General features: G+C 39.8%; 1 protein-coding gene across 1 annotated transcript in view; it reads left to right on the forward strand.

Annotated features, from left to right (window-relative positions):
• The first annotated feature begins 790 nt into the window (after positions 1-790).
• LOC117494738 (ribonuclease inhibitor-like) overlaps positions 791-25,801 on the forward strand; it is a 28,385-nt gene continuing 3,374 nt past the window's right edge. Inside the window, exon 1 of the mRNA XM_034145688.1 lies at positions 791-851. Within this exon, the coding sequence (XP_034001579.1) occupies positions 791-851 (61 nt within the window). The remainder of the gene's footprint in view (positions 852-25,801) is intronic.

Raw genomic sequence — 25,801 nt, forward strand, 5'->3', positions numbered from 1 at the left:
TAATGTTTCTGTAACTGTCCAAGTCTGTTCACATTTTATTTTCCATTAACACTACCAAAGACCATACAGTCTTCCTGTTTGTGTTTACTTCCTGTCTGTCTTCTTCTACTGTTCCCGTTAGTGTTTACTTCCTGTTGGTCTTCTTCTGTCCAGTCTATAAACCGTAATGTTGGTTCACCTTAGCAACAATTTGTTAGCGAAGATTAACAACCTCTGAAATGTCCAAAATTACCAGAAACAAATCAGAAAGGAAAGTCTTTGTTCATGTAAACTTTCATTATGACGGGTAATGCATCAAAGAGTTTTATGGGGTGGGCAGCACTAGCAGTCAAACATGCATGTAATTTAAAATTGGCAAGAAGAAACTGATGCCATATTATGCAAAATGTATCAACACTGTAAAGGTATGAAATGTTTAAAGGAACCTAATTTGTACAAAGAGTCAGTCTGCACATCACTATTGGACAGAATATCTAAACTAGAAGATGCTACGACTGCTCGGACACTGATGCCTCTTTTTTGCCAGATGAGTTGTTGATGTTTCTTAGAAATGTGCAGGAGCTGTGCGCTGTTTCACATCCAGATGGTTTCTGATCGTCGAAGCCAGAGCTGCACCACTTCTTGGCTGCCAACTCTTCCAGGGGGTGAAAGCTGTCAGAGGGCACGCGAGACGATGGGTGTCAAACTAAATAAACGCCGGGCAGCCGCGCTTATTTGTATGGTGTTAACAGTTTGACTGCAAAAGCCCCACCACACCCTTCAACCCGCTCCAAAGAGCCCGTCCTTCACGATGAACCGCGGCCAGAGACCAGCAGAGGAGCGCCAGTTCCCACAAACTGAAGGATATACAGGTAAAATATACATTCGGGATAAAAACACACACTCAGGCACACACACAATGGAAAAAAGCTCACGTGGGTTCCAGCCAGTATTGATCTTTTAACATAGGATTATACAGTCTGGCTCTATAGGCTTAGCGGCCTTTAATTCCCTCACAGAATAGATAGACTGACTTTGGCTCTATACATATCTGGATCAATGCAAATCAACTTTCGCCCAAGCCGCTCAATTTTAAGCGAATTCCATTAGCCATAAGTAAAAGTTTTCTTGGGTAATGTGATTAGAGAGAGAGGGTTGAGGCAGGGGGGGGGGGCAGCTCACCGATGGAGTCTCTCTGAAAGCGGTGAAACGTTTCCTTTTTTTCCTTCATCTTCTTCCTCTTCTTCTTCTTCTTCGGCCATCTCGCTCCGCACGCTCTCGCTTTGTCTCTTTCAGCTGCCTGACCTGCGGCTGTGGACGAGGAAGTGTCGATAACACAGAGACTAAACAGGTTGTGATGCAAAAGGACACACACACACACACACACACACACACACACACACACACACACACGCACGCACGCACGCACGCGCACGCACGCACGCACGCACGCACGCACGCACGCACGCACGCACGCACGCACACACACACACACACACACACACACACACACACACATGCACATGTGGAAGGGTTGATTGATTCTGGTTTTTGATGGGAGAATATATTTGTTGTTTTACTGGTAGCGGATATTTTCCTGTCTACAAAAAAATTGCAACTATGTTTTTTTCAGGTAGAATAAATTACTCGGAAAACATTACATTTGGTCCTTAAAATGTGTCCTTTTTATGTTTTATTTAAATAATTATTGAGAAGTTAAAATACTGTTATTTTGGAGTGTGATTTAAAAAAAATGTTTTCATTATTTTTGAACTTTTATCGACTATGTGGACTGATTTAAAAATATTACGGAATATTAAAGTAATCATTAGTTGACAGAAATTAGCTAAATAAATCACCCTAAAAGTATATAATTGTCTAGGAATAACTTTGTATGAATATATATGTTTGGTAAATATTATATGATGTATTTTCTCTTTTCCTTTTGGTCATGTTTTGTACGTGACAAAGAGACAAAGACTTAAAGGTGGGGTAGGTAAGTTTGAGAAACCGGCTCAAGATACACTTTTTGTTATATTCCATGGAATGCTCTTAACATCCTGATAGCAATGAATATCTTAAGTGCTTTGACAAAAAATCATCTGTGGAAGCCGTAGCGCTGTAAAAAGCACGACCAATCATCTGAGTCGGCCCGGCTAAAATAACTGGATGGCCTACCTGCCTGTCAGCCTTCCATCTGTGCACAAACTTATCTCGTGCCCTCATTGGTCATGTGCGCGTTCGTGTGTGTTGGAGGAGGGGCTCTGTAAGGAAGTGGCAGATTTTCTCTGGTTGTGTATTTTCAAATTCTAGTGCTGGTTTCTCCGAAATTACCTACCCCACCTTTAATATATATAATATAATAAATAAATAATAATAAAAACATAGAAAAAAAACACAAGGCATTTAAAATGATAACTTAAGGGACAATCAAATAAGAACCCAAGTGAAAACTAAATTTGTTGTTTTTACAGGTAGTTTTAATTAAAGTATCAGTCCAGTTTTTACAACAGCGACCGACCGATATCTGATATGAAATAAAAGCTCGATATCGTCCCTAAACATTGGTCTGATCTTGTTACTCACAGCAGTGGATCAGACAGTAACAGGACCACTGACGTCCCCTGATTGGCCCTAATGCATCGGGAAGAATGGACACGCAACACACACACAAATTATTCTGAACATTGTCCTGAGTACGAAATGTAATCACAGTGACTGCTGGCGTATTACGACCATTCACAGGCTTCACCCACAACAATGGCAGCGCTAATATTAGAACAACAGGCCGTGATTCCTCTCCACTTCCACTCTCGTCCCTAACGTGATTTCCTTTTTCTTTACAGTAATTCGTTTGGGTTCAGATTGTTGGAGCGGCAGCTGCCTGTAAATGGATGGCGGATGTCTTTGTTGTGTTGACGGACAGGAAGCAGAGGTCGCTGTCCGTCAGACGCCGGCTTTGTTTCCCCTTCTTTGATACGTCACTTAAACTGAGGGGCGGGACGAGCCTGGCATGCTGCTGATTGTTCAGTTTTGGTCCTGGTATTAAAATTCTGTCAATTACTGGAGACGTGACTCCATGTCTCCATATGGTCGGTATTGACTTCTGCAGCAGGGACACAGATTAAAGTTGGTGTGCTAACATCTAAGGTGGTTTATCCTGAGCAGCTGACTGACACACAGGCACATGCCTCTGTTGACTGTTTTAATATTTAAGCTAATCAGTACCAGTTGTCCAGGAAATAGCGGAGACCATTCTCCTCCTGTCCAAGAAATAGTACAATTTCAACCCCGTTAAACAAGACATTTTTGTCTTTACACTTTGGACAAATGCCACATTCAGAATGCCTTGATGGACACCAACTCTTTTTTGGTTTTCCTTTAGCAAAAGTCATGGTTATTTATTAGAAAATGTTGTATCACTTCAGTCTAGGAGCTTGGAGAAGGTTTACTTAAAACACTGTAGACAAATGACATAGAAAACCAGCGTCTGCAAGAAGGAAAAATATATTAGCTCGCAAAACTGCACTGTTGGATTGACGTACAGTTGTTCCTCTGAATGGTTATTGGTGGAGAAATCAATGAGTTTTGCGTTCAGAGTGACGTACCAGGGGTTTCACGCAGCAGTACAACTAACAGTGTACTTTCTGCTGTGGAAAAAGAAATAGAGCAAAGTTACTAATAATACAAATGAGTTGAGTCAAGTCGAGTTAACCCTTGTGTTGTGTTCGAAAGCTGTTACCGTTCATGGTGTTCGCGGGTCAATTTTGACCCATGATTTATCTCAGTCCAAAACACAAAAAAAAAATGACTATCATCCAATATTGTTTTAACTACATCATAACTAACTTATAATGCATTCATAACCGTACAATCCTGTTGTAATTTAATGTTATGGCCCAAAAGACATTACACCTAGTGTACATATTCTTTGAGAAAGGTGGAGTTCCCGTGGGGGGAGGGGGCCAGAGGGAGGGGAGACCAGGTGCATGTTGCGAAAAATTATTGTTACAGTGTATGAAGGGGGTGGGGGAGGGGCGTCTAAAGTCAAAGATGAATCTTGATTGGGCCAAATTTGACCTCTAGTCACCCAAAACAATTCTGCTGGGTCTCCCCAGACCCCAACACCAAATTATACACTTTTTTTTTGAGAGACCTTCAGACTTGGCTAAAATGGTCAAAATCAGTGTTGTAGTGTTTATATAGCTGTTGTGGAGGATATCATGAAGCCTTGTTCAGATAAAAAAAACTAGACCGTAGTTATTATATCATTTTAACTTGAAACGGGTCACGGGAGACCCCAACACAACATAAGGGTTACGTCACACAAAGCAGTGGAACAGATGTATAAGGAAGCATAAGGAGTGGATTGTGGATTACACTAACTAATGAGAATTATTAATAGGTGTATAAAGTCAAAGGAACTCTTGTGACCAGCAGTTTTGTGGATAAGTGAAATTACTGAGTACTTAATGTTTAAGTACTTTTCTTAATTATTTTCATTTTAGACTACTTTTTACTTTTGCTCCTCTACATTTTGGTGCGTAAATTCATTCGATAACTTACTTACACTATCAAGAAGTGATCTATCATGTATTATTGTAGATTCATTTAAAATGTTATTGATCCCTGCGGTAAAACTCAGAATCTTGGCTCCATATTTACCAACATTAAACACTTTAATGCATCAATAATTTTAATCAAATTATATCATATAGCCTCAATTATTCTTAAGCCATTCTGCACAACATGTTATTTTTCATTTGGTCTTTAGGTAAGTGTTGATGCTTTTGTACTTTTGAACAGTGGATGTAACTAAGTAGATTTATTTAAGTACTGTACTCAAATAACATTTTGAAAGCAGGACTTTTACTTCTAACAGAGTATTCCTACACTCCCATCCCTGCTTTTGAATGCATGACATTGAGAGTATGTATTTCACAGTGAAATTGCTAGATTTATAAAGTAGAATATTTGAGTACTTGTTCCACGGCAGAAGACCACCCAAAACCTTCATCCTTGACTCTGCTCTCCTCCCTGTCTGGTAACACCTCTCTGTTCTCCCAGTTTTCATCTGACAGTGAGCCGAGGTTCAGTGAAAACGTCTAACAAGCTGCTGACAGCGTGCTGAATCAGGGGCAGAAGCAAGGAAGGAGATGGATTTAAGTATGCCCCTCGTCATTAGCCTTAACATAATCAAATCATTTTACTCATTCAGAAGTTCTCGGGGGCCCTGGATGAGGAACGCTGTCGAGAGGGCTTCAGTCTCTCTTCAGTCTCTCCTCAGTCTCTCCTCAGTCTCTCAGTCCTGCCAGAGGGAGCTGTCCGGCCGCCTGATGCCAAACACACTCACTTAACAGCTTTTAATTGTTCCTGTCTGTCTCCAGATGCTTCGGGAAATATGTTGACACTGCTCTCTCTGCAAGGAAAAAGGCAGGGTTTAGTGAGATATGTGCTAAGTGCAGGTGAGACTGTGGCTAAAACATACATGTTAGATATCAAATGAAAAGAGACCCTTCATTTATCTCCAAAGGGAAATTCAGTTGTTACTATACACAGTAAAAAACACACACATGCAAAGGACAGGACCTATACACATTAGGTCTGAATACACATATACATTTACAAACACATGCATTTTTCTGTTATGCACATGGAAGTCAACTCTCCAGCTACCACTTCAACCTTTGTCCGATCGGGACTTGAACCGGCGTCCCTTCGGCTCCCAATGGAGATAGAGACAAAGATTACAATTATATAAGTACACTAAAAGAATGGGAAAAGACCCACAAAAGTGAAATAGAAGGAACAATGTGTTAACAATGTGGGTTTTTGTATTGAATTATTAGGTTATTGAACTTTTTCATGTTTTTTTCTACTTTGCATCTTCATGTTTGAGTAAAAATATTTTCTCTTTCTCCACATATTTATTTTTGAGTTTGTTGAATTTAAAAAAACAGCAAAAATGTATCTTTATCATTTTAAATGTCGATGATAACAGTACAAAAGACATACACACAAATAAATCATCCAGGTGAAACAGAGAGTGCTTTAAAGTCTAGTAGAAGTGAAAATAAATATTTGTATTTTGTTTCTGGTTTTGTATCTGTTTTTTTTTTAAACTTCCCTCTCCTCTGTGTCTCTTCATGTTTTCAGAAGAGTTCCTCCTCTCTGCAGAACATCATCAGATTGTGTCTCAGGTCAGGATGCTTTTCATGCTCTTATCTCCCCCTGGAGGTCAATTTAGGAATTACAGAGCTCTGTTTCCCACTCAGAGAAACTCTTTATAATTACCATGTTTTTTGAGGAAATTACAAGCAGTTTAGTTTGATTGCTGCAGCTAAAACAAAACAAAAAATAGGATAGATAAAAACTGTGACGCTCATATTTAGACAAACTTTCTACAAGTTCACTTATATTATATTTTCACCTCAGTATCTTTAAGCAAAACATGTTAAACTTAGACGTTGTTATGTGGCGTGGTGTGTGGTGCAGTGGGTTGTGCGTGGTGTTCGGATCAGGGGAGCACAGGTTCAAACCCCACTGCAGTCAGCATGTCGTTGTGTCCCTGAGACACTTCACCCCAAATTGCTCCTGTGGGGATTGCCCACAGTATTGAGTATGTAAGACGCTTTGGATAAAAGCGTCTAACAAGTGACATGTAATGTACAGTAATGTAATGTTATGGAAAAAGTATAGTGAAATAAAAGTACTGAAATGTAGTAAAGTAAAAGTATAATTGAACAGAAATATAAGTATGACAAAATAATACTTGAATACAGTATGAATAAAGGCATTTAGTAACTTAGTAAACTCACCAATCGATCAATATTTTTGTAAAAAAACATTTTATATAATATAATAAATATTTGAACTTTTGTTCCTTAATGTAATCTTTAGAAATATAATTAACAGAACATAAATAACAGGTGCAATACAAAATAAATTAAGACTTCAATATTATGCAAAAGGTGCTTAAATGTTGGTTTTGACAACGTATATTTTCTTAAAATGTACTTTTAACAGAGATTACATTATAGCACAAATTCATTTGTAAATAAACAGCATTTAAGTTGCATCCAATATTGAACTCTCTACCAAAGAGCTGTGTGGTTTCGCTCTACATGTAAATAAACACCTTCCTATATTTACAGTATATGAGGCATTGAGTTGAATGCAGGTTATGAGTCGTGTGTGTGAGACTCTGATGTACATGACTGTGTGTGCATCAAAGTGTGTATCTGCGTCCAGCTGACTCAGTTTGTTTGTGTTTGGTCTGAGGCCCCGGGGCCCGGCAGCTCAGTGACAGACGGGCTGCTCTCAGACTCTGAGAGAAATATTGTTTCATGCAGCTTTTCGGTTCCCATGAATCCGAGCTGTGTGTCCGAAGCTGGCAGCAGAAGAGCGGCCGCCACATCAATTCATCAACACGCCAACCGCCAGATACACATGTGGTGTCTCTACACAGTGTGCCAGAGCTGTGTGTGTGTGTGTGTGTGTGTGTGTGTGTGTGTGTGTGTGTGTGGATGGTGACCCACAGCTCCATAGTTTTCATCTCTTTCTGACCTTTTCCTGTATATTGCCAGAATATATCCATCAAATCAACTCAAATCCCATAAAACATAACACTGTTATATGTTGACGATCCATTTTTAATCACATTGATACTTGTTATTAACTGGACGTGTCTATAGCTCTCCATGTAATGTGAAGGTGAAGGAAAGTGCCATGGAAAGCAAAATGTTCATGTTTAGAGCAGGGGTTGCCAAAATGTTTCCCTCAATTAGCCGTTATTAAACTATAATACTTTGCCCTTTATTTTCTTAACTCTAACCTCTGTTTGGAGCCATCCTGCTCTTCTGAAAATGACGTTCCTATACTACGAAAAACTGCATTGTCAATTATGCTTAGAGGGAAATGAACTTTCTCCCGAGGTGCGTTTGACTTGACTCTGAATCAGTATTGGCTTTCTAACTGTCTTTAAGTCTGCACAAATCTACAAATAGAGGATTGTTTGTGTGTGAAACGAACAAAGGAACTCCACCTGTGAGACCGCTGTTCATTTCCCGTGAAAAATAGTCAGCGTCAAATCTTTAACTGATGTCTTTAACTTTAATAACCTATCAAACATACTCATTTGAAGCTAAACCGTTATCTTTTTACAAAACCTACCCAAGTATTTTGTCGCCTAAACTTAACCAGAACGTTTTGGTGCAATAACCTTTTTTATTTTTTGGGATTTTCACAATTTACATCGTTTGCCATGTGTTTTACTTGCCAACCCTCCCGATTTTCGCGGGAGACTCCCGATTTCATTGCCCTCTCCCGGTTTCCTCCCGGGGTCGTATTTCTCCCGCATTTCTCCTGATTTCTGACAAAATCAGATTTACTCACCACTGTTTCCACTCGGACTTTAATACAGCTACACCATTGTTTGGTTTCCATGGTAGCGCGTCTCTTTAGTAACACGCGCAACTGAAAGTCTGAGAGGGTGAGGAAGATAGTCACAGAATTTTTTTTTTCCTTTTCCACTAGGGGTAGTTGCGGCTCAGGGCTACTTTTTCACCTTTTTTCTGGCCCTCCAAAATCGAGGTTCTTACCGGGCCAACAACCGGGCTGAATATGCTAAACTAGTGACGTAAACACTCTCGACTGCTGGCAAGGGGGCTACAACTACAACAAAATGAACATATTTTACCATGATTTAATTGTAATACACATTTCAAAATGATGCCGAAGTAACAACATACTGATACCGCGTAGTAAAAACCATGAATTAATGCTTTGACAAGTCTGCAGACAGACGGCAGGCGAAAAACCTTTTAAAATGCGTGTGTGGAGATCAGGCTAAGCTAACGTTGTATATGCTCCGTCAACACTCACAACAACGGCCTATACAGACATAAATAAAGCAGCGACTGTATTCGCCATGACGCAGACAGTCTGTGGTTTGTACTTGTTTAACTTTTGTCTAGTTTCTGAACAGATATGAGGAGCTGTGAGCTCTGAGGGCTAACAGCTAACGGCTGATGTTGGTTTTGTGTTTCGCATTGAAGATGACGTCACGGCAGTTTTATGCAGCGTCGCTCCACCCGCCGAACAGCCGATCGCCCCGCCTACACTGCATTACTATAGTTACTGCCCCAGTAACTAAACTGTAATGGAAACGCAGCATAAAGTGAGCCTGGCCTACCAAGGCCTGACCATACCGTACTAAGCCGTGCTAGGTCCTGCAGTGGAAAAGCGCCATTAGTGTCCCCGTTTCTGTTGTGTTTTTAGCTTTTTGCAGCAATTTCGTTAATGCATTGCTTTTAGTAACAATGCGCATGTTGTGTCAAGTTGGTGAAGACTTTTCTTCATTTGTCTGAGTTTTGGCACATTTTTCCTTTTATATTTGCATTGTTTCTGGAGCGACAGTGTGTTTTTCCTGTTGGAAGAGTATAGGGCCATTGTTACTCATTTCCACCTGTCGGCCACCATCCATCCCCACGTTTATGTCAGTTTTTTGGTGTGAAGGATGACAATCAAACTTCTAGTGTGAACTTCTTGTGAATCCATTTTGGATCAAATCAGATGTGTGAAAAAGTGATAATGTGCTTTTTAATGAAAAGATCTTTAAAAGCCACTGTTTCATGTAGGACTATAGGCAGCGAATATATGTTGTTCAGCACACTGCTAAGAGAGAATAGGACAAAGAAAATTGTACTTTTTGAGATTACTAAATCTGAGTGCATTGCTCAGAGAGGCAGTGATAAACTGATGAAGCAACACATCATTTGTTTCGCTGCACCACAAGTCAGCAAATTCTTTACCACCATGCTTTTGTAATCTTCATTCCCACTGAATCAGAAGTCGCCCACATCATTTATTTTGAAACTACTAAAAGCCAGTGATGGCAGCTTTTGATTTTTAGCCCATTTTCCAGATTAGAATCCAAACCGATAAAGCAGAGTCTGTTTTTCTTTTCTTTTTTTATTGAAATTAAGTCCTGAAACTTTATCTCATCTGCTTAATTTGTCGCTATTTTCTCTGAATTAATCGTTAATGTCACGGTCAACCCTATTAGGTCCCATTTGTGTTGCAGCACACAGCCGTAGACGTCACTTATTCTCTCAAACCTGCCTGTAATTTATTCATTAAATTGTCCAATTCTGCTACACGAGTCCCGTGGCTGTAAAGAAATTAATTATGAGCAGACAATGAATTATTTATCCCTGTTTGGGGCCGGGATAAAACGAATGAGATATAGGCCTATGTCCTATTATGGCTTAATGATGCTTTATTTGTTCAGTGTGCACACAAAGGTTTATAGCACGTTGTTAATTAATTAAAGTCTAGACTGTGTTTAAAAACTGTGTAAAACAAACTATATTTTTACATTATGTTACTATATAGGAAATATCTGCTTAACCCTTAAATGGGCAAGCTCATATAAATAATGTATTGCTATTTTCTATATGTAGTAGGTTGGTTGACACAGTTCAAGATCATTTAAGGTTTTATATCATATCAAACCCATATTGCATCTATATTACACCCATATCACACTGTTTATAGGCCATTATTACAACATTAGTACATTTATATAACACTTATTGTACTCCGTTATTACACCAATTTGACAAAGATTTTACAATTATACTACACCCATGTTACACAGCCTTTGAAATTACTTTATACCACAAGATACAGAAACCATTTAAGGTTTAAATTAAATGGATATTTGAATATTTTTTCCTCTGATACTGTGAATCAAGATTTATTAAAATTGCATGTTTGTGCTATGAATAAAAGTAAGCTGACACGTCAATCCAGTTTAGGTTTTGTATTGTTACTAAAAGATCTGACCAGAATACAGCTATATCTAAAATAATACATAAAGCTGAATTTACACTTGAATATGCTCATTTTGATGAGACAAATGATCTAAGTGTCACTCATCATTTGAATGTAATAGTTCTTTGCAGGTGTAGCAGCCGTGTGTATGTGTGTGTTGTATTAGGGTTATTTAGTACCCTTATGACCTATATTAACCTATATTAAAAACTGCTGCCTTCAGCCTGTGCAGTGATGATTTGTCAAGTTGCTCTTTAAGTAAAGATGGGAGTCAATGAGGTTAATCATTTCTCCACCGGCTCCTCCGCCCGGCCCATCTTTCTTCGTTATACGGCCCGGGGACCATCCGTCACGGGATATAGGAAAAAAAACCCTCCAAATTCTCAGACAGTTTTTCAGCCTCTCCCTCTGCTTACACTCAAAACAATCATCAAAGAAGATGAATATGCACAGCGAATGCACGGCTATCGTAAAAACTGCCTCTAGTCCGGGAACGGATTAGGTTGGCCGTCATCCGTCCAATTGACAGGGGGAGACTCGTCCAACCGCGGGGCCAGGAGCCTTCCCACCGCCTGGCTTCATGTCCGTGTGTTTTCCTGGATGCTCGGGGGCCACAGCTGCTCGTCAGGGCTCCTCCTGCCTCCATTCTGTCAGTATCGGCAGCCGAAACTAAATAAAGATGTTTACTGACAGCCTAATGAACGGATGGGCCCTGGTGATTTAACCTTGATGAATGGTCCGCCCAGGTGTTTTCAATAACGACAATAAGCACTGCAAGCCACAGGCCCACTGATACTGGTATAATGCATTATTAGGCCATTAGAGGCAGGCCAAGAGAGACCACTTATGCACTGGCCTATCAATAATGCGGTGTCCCAGTCCACATTTGGGCCAGGGGAATTAGTCATACTGATATTCTATTTAATAAAAAAATCACAGGACGACGCATAAAGAATCTCATTACATTTTAACAGGGTTACAGTAACCCGGGAGGACTGCGAGTTTAATTTTCATAAGAGCATCCATTCCTCAATTATGTCAAGCAGAGAAAATGTAAATGGCAAATGGAATCCTAACAATATCTAACCAGCAGCGCATTGGCAGCAGAGGAGAGCGAAGGGGGGCTGTGTGCGTGTGTGTGTGTGTGTGTGTGTGTGTGTGTGTGTGTGTGTGTGTGTGTGTGTGTGTGTGTGTGTGTGTTAAGTTAACCCACTCCCACCCGGTAAAGCCCGCACGGAGCAGCAGCAAGGTGTGAAACCTGTGCAGCAAACACTATTTGTAATATTTATCTCTTGAATAAATAATTCACGCAGGAAAGACAGTTGGCCTGGCTCCCTGTAATGTTAAAATATACATCTATCATTACCTCTACAGCTCATTAATTAAGAACTAACATGTCTTTTCTTTAGTTCACACTCAAAAAGATAGTTCAAAATGTAACTTTCTGCTCTGTATGATGGAATTGTTGCTTGGCGGGCTGAAATAAATACAGTAGATACATCACGGTAATCCACTTAACTCCACATGTTCTTAGTTATGTTTGTGAAAATATTAAACAAATGCATTGCAAAGTGTAAAATCATCACTGTTATCAGACAAGAACTTTGTTATTGGACACTTCTAATCTTATTATTCAATGAAATTCAAGCTTTTTCCCCCAAAATGTCAAATGATATCATTCATTTTTGTGAGACTTTAACTCAAAGCTCAGATACAATATCTTTCTCATGTAGGACATCACCTGAGTTAAACAAGCCTAAAACACCAATGTGTGTGTGTGTGTGTTCATGCTGGAATCAGTCAGGAGTCAAACACCAATAACAGTGAATCGTTTGGGAGCCATTTAGCCACGCTGTACTGATGTATTTTTTACAAGCAGAACAGGACACATGTTTCATTGTGCCAGGATTCTTGGGGAGGCTCTAATACCAACACTGAAACACACAGATAAACACACACAAGTGGATCTGTATATTCTGCAGAACTCAAACACATATACATGAAAACAGCTCACATCATGTCTCTGCAGGCTGCTGCTGAAAGGAATCACTCTGCACTCTGGCACCTCGCAAACACACACAGACTGTCGGTAGCGGCATTGGCATGTACTGTAGCTGCGAGCGCCCGGGGGCCAGAGCTGTGGGCCCCTGCAATAATAAACTGCTAATTGAAGGACTGCAGTGAGCGGAGAGGTGTTAGCGGGACGCCCAGCCGCTGAAAGATCACTGCAGCACGCCAGCCAGGGCGCTGAAAGAGACGATTACACCTCGCCTCAGTACCTGGACCCTCTGCTAATGGAAACACACACTCACACACTCTCTGCCTGCAAGAAGTATACACTCCTTACATCTGACTGTTGGACAAGCGTACAGGTGGACAGAGTGGCAGGGAGCTCTGTGAGAGTGCCTTTCAACACCAAACACAGTCAAAATATATTTTACATTTATGTCATGTGCTACAGATCTCCTCCCAAATGACCAAAGACTTGGAGCAAACCTGGTTACATTCTTAGGGTATTTGGTTAGTGTGAGGTGTTCTTTAGGGGGTTGTTTCTGTAAAATACATGAACTCTCTACAATTCTCGACATGTTAGTATAATATACTTTCTTTTTGGTGTCTTGTCACCTTTCCTCGATCTTCGGATAGATTTTCATGGTTTCCCATTTCACACATCTCCATTCTGTCTAATGATTGTACTTGATTTTTTTGTTAATAACATCAATTGACTTGATGCGAACTGTTGGTAGAGAGCTCTGTGGGAGTGCCTTTCAACACGAAACACAGTCAAAATATATTTTACATTCATGCTACAGATCTCCTCCCAAATGACCAAAGACTTGGAGTAAACTTGGTTAAATTCTTGGTAGTATTTGGTTAGTGTGAGGTGTTTTTTTAGGGGGTTGTTTCTATAAAATACATGAACTTTCTATAATATACTTTCTTTATTGTGTCTTGGCACCTTTCCTCGACCTTCGGATAGCTTTTCATGGTTTCCCATTTCACATATCTCCATGTCCAATGATTGTACCTGATATGTTTGTGAATAACTTATTGAATTGAAATTATGTGAACTGTTGCTATAACTGTTATGAATAAAACATACACTTTTGTTTGTAGATGCTCTAAATGTACAGCAACATGTGTCAGTCAAGTTAGTACAGTTACAGGTTACCATGGTCCATGCCTTTTCTTTTGTGACGTCAACAGTGGGGACAGTCTTCCGAATATGAAATACAGTATTAGTCTTTACAGCAACTGCCTAATACAATATCTGTTAACGTGCAAGTAGCAAAACCCCCTAGCAGCTGTAGAAATTATAACATCCAGCAAAAATAGTAGTTTCCTTCTGGAGGAAACCCCAGACCCAGTAAACCATAAATCTAGCCAAACAGTTCATTAGTCTTTCTCATTCTTATATTCCAAAATGAAATATCTCTACACAACAATACAAGAACAACAAAGCTCGTTTTATTTGTATGTCTTTCAGCACAATGTTATCTATGTTTGTTAGAAAGAGTACATTGAAGAAGTCTTCTCAAAACAAGTCAACTGGAGTTAAACGAGTCAACTCGAAACAGCATTTTCAGCCAATTCCCAGTCAACGTTAGCCTATTTATCTAGCTAGCCAGAGTAGCAACAGTTGTTATTTCGGGTGGCAAACTCAGGATTTAGCTATGAATAAAAAACCTGGTATAAAAAAAGTTACTGTCAATTTTGAGTTGTAAATTGGCCCCATTATCATTGTCATTTTGATCGCAGGACTTCTACCTGTAACAGAGAATTCTTACCCCCGTACTTCTACTTTTACTTAATTACAATTACAAGATCTGAGTACTTCTCCCACCTCTGCCCTCTGGTCCCAAATCACCAACTCCACCTCCTCTGCCTCTCCATGCCCCCGTTGGCCTCTGCCCCCCCTCTCTGAGAATGAAGTGAGGGGCCCGGGGAGAAACAGCCCCTTATGCGGCATGCATGAAGCCATGCAGAACGCTCATAATCTTTTAATACTTGCACAGGCAGGAAAGATTACACCGTCAGGGTGTTGACAAATGACAGAAGAACCTCGCTGAGTGTGTAAGTCACCGCCGTGGACTCACACACACACTCCCACACACATGTACACACACACTACTTGTGCGTGCGGTGGATATGGTCAGGAACTCTTCACCTTAATTAAAGCAATTGGCTTTCCAGATTGCTTCCCCAATACTTGATCAGTCTGTAGCAGTAAGAGGATTAGTCAAAACCGCTGTGGTAATGAGTTTAGGTGGAAAGAGAAAGAGAGATGTGGGAAATATAGGAATGGATAAGAACTCCAGTCATATCCTCTACTGAGGAAAAGTAAAAAATACTACAGTACATTCACCAATTACTGATATTATTCGTCGATATTGTCAAAGCAGGTAAAAGTGAGTAACTGTTGCACGTTTAACTTTGCACAACTGCTGTGCATGTTTGTAATTGATATGCATTTTTATATTTGCCTTTTATTCTATAACTTTATTCATTTGAAAAGATTTTAAAGTGCACGGCCGTTGAACATTAGTCAAGTTTCCATCCAAATGTAACATCACTTTTAACTTGTGGACATAGCAGAGATGGAAAAAAAACGTTAAGATCAAGCACAACAATTCAGAAGTACCATAATTCAATGCTTTCCAACGTGTTTGTCCAAAATAAACCTTTCCACAGGCTGCAGATCAACATCACTCCTTCTATTATTCATACTTAAACACACTGCGTGTATTTCCCTTTCTCTGTGTTTGGCAGTGTCCATTAGTCAGGGAGTCCCAGCTGTGGGACTCTGGAGGATAGTGGTGGCGTCGGCACAGGAGTGTGTGTGTGTGTGTGTGAGAGTGTGTGTGTGTGTGTGTGTGTGTGTGTGTGTGTGTGTGTGTGTGTGTGTGTGTGTGTGTGTGTGTGTGTGTGTGTGTGTGTGTGTGTGTGTGTGTGTGTGTGTGTGTGTGTGTGTGTGTGTGTGTGTGTGTGTGTTGGGAGGTTGCTGAGGGAGCGCAGGGCCTCTCTTGCATTGTGTAGGGTCTGAAAAGGAGGTCACTGATTTGGGCTAATTATATTACATAGTCCCTACTCAGGGCTGGTTAGGGCTGGATTTGTGTGAGTGTGTGTGTGTGTGTGTGTGTGTGTGTGGGGGGGGGGGGGGGGGGGGGGGGGGAGGGGGTGGGTGGTTGAGTGTGCATATTTGGGACTGTGCTCTTGTCTGCCTTTCTATGTGAAGACCAGTTAGAGAGTGATGACATTTCTGGAAAGTAGCTACATTTTCTACAAATCCTTTTGGCATGGTTGATGGTTTGGACTTTATTTTAGGTTGTATTTGTTAAGGGTTAGAGACTGGAAGTGCTTAAATAGCGATAGGGTTAGGGTCTGGAGTTTCCATATCACAAATGAAGCAAACAACAGGAGGGTCCTTCTTCTTGTTAATGACCCCTCTTCTACACCGGTGGATGTTTGTTGTCTTCTGGTTGCAGACCAGCCGCAATAGAAACTTAATCAACACGCCCACTTCACACATGAACTCAATTGGACATTACATAAACTTAATTCTAGGCAGCTGGCAGGGTAAAGTTTTTTATCCGGTCCAAATGATTCGGACGACTGGTTCTCGCATAGCTTCTCCTGGAATAATCTAGATCATTGTAGGGTTGCAGTGTTCAAGGGCTTGTGTGTTGGCTCGCTGAAAGTGTGTGTAAGGATGTGAGTGTTGAGAAACAAAAGCAGTTGTACAAAAGGCTGTTCCCTCAAACAAACAGTGTCACCATCGTCACCTGAGAGTCGTCCCTCCGCTGCAGATAATCCTCGCTGTGTTCGACTCTGTTGCTGCTCCGCTCCATTTGACCTGGAAGCAAAGCCCATCATATGACTGCATGCTCTGCACATCGGACTAATCATATGGAAGAAATGAGCCCAGGGCAGGAAATGGCAGCACAGGGCCAAAGGAAACAATCTCTCTGCACTGACTTAAGCCAATCATGTCCTCTCTCTCAACCCAACACTTGGCCTCTCGCTTGCCCTTTGCCTCTTTTTTTCCCAGCGTTTAATCTTTATTGTTACCATACAGTCCTCAGATGTGTCTGCCTTGAATCAGAACAAAGAACTTTACGAAATATCACAAATCCCTAAATCTTTACTTTTTATAAATGGTTGCTTTGATGTGTTTGTAAATGTTTAATATACCCACCAGTAGAAACAGGGTCATCGTTTGTTGTGGACATCAAATATTTTATCTTTTTCTTTTTAAGCCTGCAGGACTAAAAAGGACCAAATCAACATCATTTGTCCATGTTTAGCCTTTTTTTCTATCTTGATATAAGTTACATTTAAGGGAAATTATGATACATTTCCACCAGAGTATAATCATCATTTTAGATTTCAGACTATATTTTCTTACCTCGGTTGAAGATATTTAGGAATTGCAGAGTCCAACGTGTTTATTTTGTACATTTATAAAGCTTGTTTGTTATTAGTTATTGTTGTTATTTAGTAAAATGTTTATTGGATTTTTAAAGGCACAATATGATGATTTCAGAATGCAATTTATGTCCATAAAAAAGTCTATCAACATTAACAAACTATTGAAGAGGTCCTATTGTGCTTTTTTGATGTTTTCCCTTTCCTATAGTGTGTTGTATTGGTTTTCCTGCATGTAAATGGACTGCAAAGGCTACAATCCCATTGTAAGTGATAGGCTAAGGGGCGGGACATCTCTAAGTGGTTGACCAATCACGACAGAGCCGGCCAGCTAACCAATCAGAGCAGGCTGGGCTCTGGTTTCAGACAGAGGGTGAAAATAGGTGCTGCAGCACAGACAGTATGAGACAAATTAAGAGCTTTTTGAACATTAAAGCATGGAGACATGTCACAGTAGAGACACTACTGACATACACCTGAACATCAGCAGGAGAGGACTCTTTAAAGTAGAGACACTACATACTGATATACACCTGAACATCAGCAGGAGAGGACTCTTTAAAGTAGAGACACTACATACTGATATACACCTGAACATCAGCAGGAGAGGACTCTTTAAAGTAGAGACACTACATACTGACATACACCTGAACATCAGCAGGAGAGGACTCTTTAAAGTAGAGACACTACATACTGATATACACCTGAACATCAGCAGGAGAGGACTCTTTAAAGTAGAGACACTACATACTGATATGAACCTGAAATGAGCATAATATGGCCCCTTTACAGAAAGAAAGACAAATATCCTCCATACACTGCGCTGAGCCAGCAGCAGCTTTGGTTGAGTGAAATGAAGCCCTGATGTGTATCAGAGTGTGCTCAGCTCTGACGTCTCCTCCTCACTTTATCTCTCCATCAGTCGAGCGGCAGGTGAACCGGCCGACAGCTTTGTCCCGGGAAGCGAGGGATTCAAACGCTCGAGGTCAAGGTGCTCCGGTAATCCGGGCAGCTGTGTTACCAGGATTAAGACGAGGCCAAGGCCATCGCGCTCTCCACCTCAAACAGGTGTTGCCATGAAGATGACCTGAGGGGGATAAAACACAAGTGTTACAGCTACAGCACCTGCTGGAACAAAAACATCTGAGAGTAAAACAATCACCTAATATCAACCATGTTCACACACACATAGAGATACATAAATGGCAACAATCTAACACAAAATCTGACTTTGTTTCTCTTTCACAATAGAGTGGTGCAGTGAGGAGGTATGTTTGGAGGCCAACCCGGAAGTCAGCATCACTAGAGCTCCCTTGTCAAAAACCAATGGGATTTTTCCATTGGATATTGGAATATTGTGGCCAGCACACGTCTTTGATACCTTACCCATTTTGTTCAACACCACTTTGTGATTTATGAAGCGTATATGCAATCGGCAAAGGTAAAAAGGCTAAGGCTATAAAGAAACTACATCACGGTCACATGACTTCATGTCACCACCGCTAAGCTAAAGGTGGATGATGTTTAGTAGTTGTCGTGGTAGCAACCGCCGATTTGAATGACACAAAGATGCTTTGGATATTACGAGTGGAAAATGTGCTGATGTATTTTGTCCCAGTTAAAATCCCTTCAGCTTGTGTTGGCCACAGACCTTTTTCTCCAACATCTAACTACAAACAAGTTCAATAATGAATGCTCATAAGGACTAACCATTGACAGCCAACCTGCACATAAAGTCAAGTTCAGACTGTAAATGATGTATTTCTTACAGTTTGATAGCAAAATAATTGTTAGGTTCTGGTATGTTGATAAATATCTACACACTTATTCAAAGAGAATGAACCACAATGAATTGCGGCTACACGATCATATCTGAGTTGTGAAGAGAGAAAAGAGTAAATAAAGAAGATTCACCAAAAAATGATATACAGTCACTCACTGCAAAATAACACAGATAGAAATATGACAGACATATGTTCAATATATCCGTATTTACTTTTAGGCTTTATTTGTGTTCAAAAAAAGGTTACATTTCTTTTTAAATGTAATATTTGATCTCATTTTAGAACAAGCATTAACCCGTAATTTGCCCCTAAGAAAAAAGTCAAAAAGACAAAATACATTATGCCTCCTCTTAACCTCTAAGATTACTAAAATACACACTCACACACACTCACACACACGCCCATGTTGCGACAGCCGCTCGCTCCTGACTGATGTGGTGTTGTGGCCCCGAGGCCCCTGGAGAGCGCTAATTGAATTGACTTGCAGAGAATACTAATGGAGCCTAATGTTGAGATAACTGATACTCAAACAACGGGTGATCATTGACAGCGTGTGTTTCTGCCGCGTGATAAACATGTCACAGCACAACAGGGAGCCAGTTGGCCCGTAAATTAATTCCTCCCCCCACCAAACACACACACACACTCATGCACCGCACACACACACACACACACACACACGGAACACACACAGTATAACAGACAACATGTATACGTCAGGCTTTCAGAGTACCATTCCTTCTGCACAAAGACATACATTTAGATTAGCTTGATATACATTATTGATGATGTTTTACCCTTGGCATGGTGTATGAAGCTGCATGAGTTGAGCACCATTTATCTGAAATCACGGTTAAATAATGTAAACGTATATAAATCAAAACGTTTAGAATATTATGATTTAATCATTCTTTAAATCCTTGATTCAAGCCTGATATATAATTGTTGTTTTGCTCCTTTCTCAAGCTAAAGAGATACACATACTAAGTCAAAATGAATGCACACTGAGGAGAAATTGTTTGAGAGTATTGCCTTAAAGGTAGGGATAGGTAAGAATGGAGAAACTAGCTCCAGAATTTGAAAGTACACAACCGAAAAAATAATCTGCCCCTTCCTTCAGACTTCCTTACAGAGCCCCTCCTCCAACACACACGGACGTGCACATGACCAATGAGGGCACGAGATAAGTTTGTGCACAGATGGAAGGCTGACAGGCAGGTAGGCCATCCAGTTATTTTAGCCGGGCCGGCTCAGATGATCGGTCGTGCTTTTTACAGCGCCACGGCTTCCACAGATGAAATATTTGTATATATTTATTGTCAAAGCATTTCATTTATTCATTGCTATTGGGATGTTAAGAGCATTCCATGGAATATAACAACAAGTGTTTCTGAAGTGAATTACCTACCCTACCTTTAAATGGTCCAGGGGCAGTGGGAGAATCAATATTAAGAATGTGTTAAAGGTGATTCAACGTGTAGTAAAGCAGATTTTAAAGTTCAGGATAAACCCACACGAAAAATAGATGATGTTTGATGGAGGACCGAATCATTTGCTGACAAAGTGCAAATAAAACAATACTTCAGTGCTGATATTTACTCCATTGCTTGTTCCTGTGTTCATTACATCTTTACAGTGTAAGGGGCAAAGGGTTAAAACGATTTTTAAAGAAAGGAAACAGTGGTGCACAAACCCTGCAGAAAGTTTCCTAGCATGAATGAGGGGCACTATATATATATACCCAACCTTCAGCATATCTTTAAACTGAAACCAGCCTTAACTCAACAAACCAATCTTGAGGTTACATAATGGTGAGTGAGTCCATGGCCTACTGATACAAACCTTTTGCATTTGCAATATTACAAACTGGGTTTAGATCTTTTGTTATCGATCATTTTATACATGGCTTATTTTGTGTGTTCCCAGTTCAACCTAGAATTCTAATGTATTTTTCTATAGCTTGTCATGTAATCTCCCTATCACGTGATTCATTTTGGGACTCTAAAGTGAGAGAGCAAAGAAAATGATATTATATATCTTGTATAATATATTTATTTATATTCAAAACCGCACATTCAGTCTTGTCTCTTTGTGTGTGTGTCCTGTCAGTGAGCGGGCGGAGGTGTGAAACAGTTTGCAGTGTTTATAAGCTGCAGCGAGGTCACCTCGACTATAAAAACATCGCCCAGATGTCTGCAAGAGGATCCTGGCTCGGACAGAGAGGGGATCCATTGATGCCAAAGTAACCATGGGACAGTGGGAGGACGGCCGTGTGTGTTTCTATTTAATCACGTAATACAATGGTTAGTTTTTACAAAATTGGGAAAGTATGAATCACTATTTGTTGAACTAACCTCCTCCTTGTAATAGTGGAGCAGTGGTTTCCTTTCTGTGTGTGAACGAGTGTCCATATTAATACTGCTGATATTATTTCAAGATGTTTTTTTTGTGTGTTTACCAGCAGTTACCTCCATATGCTAAGATTCCCTTTACTGGTGTACGTTTACTTGTCTTGGCAAGTGTGTTTAATCTTAAACTTCTGCTATTTCTGTGAGGATTAAATTGGATTTTGGACATTAAGACTGAGGACATGTTGTCTTCACTTCTTTAGAGGATTTGTTTTAGGATAATTGCTTCTTTGGTTGAAGGGAAATTATCTTTTGTTCTGTTGTCAATGGTGGCACCTACAGTAAAAACTACAGGTGATTTTAGATCTTACAGGCCAGAGATTGCAGCATTCTTTTTTTTACAGACATTGCCACAGACAAACCTAAAGATACTTTTTTTTTTTTTTTAAATCAATGATGTTAAAGTGGCCCTATTATTCTAATTGCAAGGTTCATATTAGTATTTAGTGTCTCTACTGTGCTGCAGCACCTCTTTTCACCCTCTGCCTGAACCCAGAGCCCAGTCTGCTCTGATTGGTTAGCTGGCCGTCTCTGCTGTTATTGGTCACCCGCTTAGAGATGTGCCGCCTCTTAGCCTATCACGTACTGTGTGTTGGAGCGCTAGCCAATAGAAGTGCGAGTGTTACATAGTGATGTCATTACTGTATGTTACAGAAGTAAACAAAGGAGTCTAATCGAGGGAAAACCTCAAAAAGCATAACAGGGCCCCTTTAAAATAAGTATTTCTTTTATTGGTCTTATTCAGACACGGCTGTTTTTAATTAGCAAGAGGTCCCTTAAGCAACACAACCGATGAAGCACCTTGGATATGAAGTGTCATCAACCCCAAACTTCAACACTGGCTCGGGACAAAATAACCCGGACACCCACACCCTCACCCCGCCAGAGCCATGCTGTGTTTGGTGTAAAAATAAATGTCCACATAGTAATCACAGGCTGAGCTAACAGTTTTCAAAAGCTTGTCCTTCACAGTCTTCCTCTGACAGCCCTGATGACAACTCAGCCTCAGTTATTGTATTTCGTCCGGGGCCCGCCAGCCGTGGATCAGCCGGGAGTTTGAGAAAATACCACCATGAGTTTGAAATGTGGGGTGATGATGAGAGATGTGGCATGCAGGGAAAGGGGTTTTATCCCATGCAATGTCCACATGTGCTGGCGTTTTTTTAGGCGTGGCTTTGGATGGACAAACGCATGGCGCTCCAACAACAACTGCTGTAGGGTGGTGTAACAATAAGCATCCTGTCAGAAGGGCGCGGGCAAACAGAGAATTACATTTTGAGAGAAATAAGTTTCATTTTGATTGTGATAGAGATCGAAGACACTGAGAAAGTTTGGTCAAAATTCACAGGATTTGAATTGAGTCGAGCCAAGATACTTTAATTTTATTTTCATTACACTTGCAAAAGAAGTCAAGTTCATTTTATGGACAAAGGGATATTTTATTGCAGGTAAACTCTCAATACATGCATGCAGTACAAAACAACATAAAAACAAATTTAGGGACGAATGTTCATTTAAAAAAACATGAAAGAGCAATTTTTCTTCAAAATGTTGAAGACATGAAAGTACATAATTAGACAGTGTAAATAAACACTTAAAAGTTCCATTAGCTATGTCATAACTTGTCTTGCTAAAGCTACGTCTGTTTCAACCAACTCTCCTTTTGAATAGCAGCAGCTTTCTACATGGCCAGAATTATAGAATTTGTTGAAAAAAAATTCAGTAAATTCTAATGGAATTAGAGCTCTATTTGTAGATTAAAAGCAAAAGTCAAAGACACAAAATCCTGTCAAATTATAAAACAAATGTCCCGTGATCCATGACCTCAGCTTCTGCTCCATGTTCGTCTTCCTTCTCCTTTTTTTCTGTGAGGATTTCCACAGTTTCTTTTCTTTCCCAGAACCGAGTTGGCAGAGAAAAACAAACACACTGTCTCCCAAAAACGTCTCATCCCACATCGCTACATCACCCTGAGCGGGAAGCAGCGTGCAGATGTTTGTTTGAGGAGTTTGAGGGATGCTACCACCAGAAATCAGACCGTTTTTTCCCCCTTCAGCTCCCTCCCTTCTCCAAGCTAAACAGATGAGATCAACGCATCTTTCCTGATGTTGCTGACTCTGTCGTCAGTTAGAAACTTGTGCACACACTATTCAACCTGAAAGAGATTCTTCTTTCCAAAATCTCTTCCATCCACATATGATGATAATCAGAATAATCTGAATACCGTTATTCGTCCCACAGAGGGGAAATTGACATTTGTTACAGCAAGTAAAGAGCCAAATATAGCTTAATATTAAGAAGCATGCATACAAATATTAAGGATAAAAGTAGAAATAACACCATTTACAGTTTACAAAATACACATACAGTGTAACAGTTTTGAAATATAGCAGCCAGGTGAAAGTATTAAAGGTGGAAGTGTACTATATTGAACAGCTATTTACAGTATATATATATTGCACATAAGTAGTATTGCACAACAGGGGTGTTATAGTCTTTGTTGTTGTGTGTGGGGGTCTGCCAGGGATGGTTGTAAAGTGTGACTGCTGCTCTCAATAAATGTGAATTTGTTGAAACAAATCAGAATATGAAAAAAAGGAGCCTTTAAAATATTTGTAAATGTCTCTTTGGCATCAGACAACCAGAGCCACTGTTCCAAAAATGTTGAATTGTTATTTAAGATTTTAAATATTTTGTTATCCTTTAGTGACATCTGCTGGTTTTTAAATGATGGTGAAACGGGCATGAGCTAGAGCAGTGATAATAACAAATTCTCCATCACAATGAATTTAATAAAAAAACAACTTTGTTTTATGTATTTATTTAATACAGGCAAAACAATAGCAAACATGTTGTAGGCCAGAAAGCACAACCATTTAAATATTGTCCCCTAGCTTGAGGCTTGATTAACTAAAATAAACTTAAACCCCTTAACCCATTATTGGCTATAGTTGTTATATATTAAGTTATATATGTACCTAATGAACTATGAATCTTTTTTGTATATGTCTATTCTATGCCCTTTTTTGTTTATTACGTATTTTACTGGTATTGTTGTGAACTTTTTCCCTTACCGGTATGTGCGCCATCATGGCAACATAACAGCCCAGCGGTCAACATGGAGAGCGGCATGACTGAAGTCTGACTGATTTGTTGTATTGCAACCAAAGTGTATCATTATGATGGTTTTGATTGACATAATTGTGTTATATTTTGTTTATTTACGTGTGTGTCCTCACTCCTCAGTGGTTCTGGTTTATCTCTCGGACTGGAGAACAAGATGAGTGATTCAAAAGAGGAGGAGGACACATATTCATTCTCCAGCTGTCTGTCTCTGAAGAGTGACCGGTCTAAAGGAATACCTATATTCTTCAGTAATGAACCTGGACCCTCAGAAACTAATTAAAAGTCTGTTTCTATTGTAAACGGACCTAAAGAAGGTTCATCTTTTATGTTATCTGATCATCTAAACTGCTTTTATTATAATTACATGAGCACAGTACAGTACAGAAACACAGTAGAGTACAGCAGAATAGAAAATGCAGTGAAGTGCATTTAATTATTGCAGTTAAGTACATTGAATACACACTGTAAAGTACAGTAAATATAAAGTACAGTGTAAAAGGGAAATGGAGGACAGTTAACATTATCCAAGGATATTTAGTTTTTAAAACAATATATAATCTAACAAAATGTGTTATTGTGCTTTCATCTTTTCTTTTTCAGAACAAGGGTTTCTGCCTAAGTTTAACCCTCACCCTGGCCTAAGCATCTTTTTCTAAATATAATTTCAGTTGTTTGGTAATAATAGTAAAAACTTGGTGAGCAGGTTGTGTTCAACACTGGCAAGTCTAGCACCCAAACATTTTCTTTGCAGCTACATGCTCTTCACTGATGTCTCCCTACTGGTACCTGCACCCAGTGTTTAGACCAGACGCAAAGCTACGTTTGGCTTAATGGTTTGCGCCTGGCACAAGAATTAAGCGAGTACAGTATAGAAATGCAAAAAGTACAGTAATGAAAAGCAGTGAAGTACAATAGGGAAAAGGAGAAAAGTACACTAGAGAAACACAGGAGAGGAAAGTAAAGATGAATCTGTGTTCCTTGGCATTTTTCAGCCACAGTAAATAATCAACTATAGTGAAATCATTCTCACACAGGACATGATGAACTTTGTGTTAAGTTAATAAACCACAAACATGTAAAAAAAATGTATTCTCACAAATGAATTGAAACGACAGCAACCCACAAACACGACTGTAAAATATAAAGTTTAGAGCCAGTCGAAAACATTTTAACCAGGCAAAGCTGCTCTTAACAAGAACTAATAATATCTGTAATACTCTATGAGTCAACAGTGTCATTGAA

This window comes from Trematomus bernacchii, unplaced genomic scaffold (assembly GCF_902827165.1).
Source record: "Trematomus bernacchii unplaced genomic scaffold, fTreBer1.1, whole genome shotgun sequence".
Taxonomy (NCBI): Eukaryota; Metazoa; Chordata; class Actinopteri; order Perciformes; family Nototheniidae; genus Trematomus; species Trematomus bernacchii.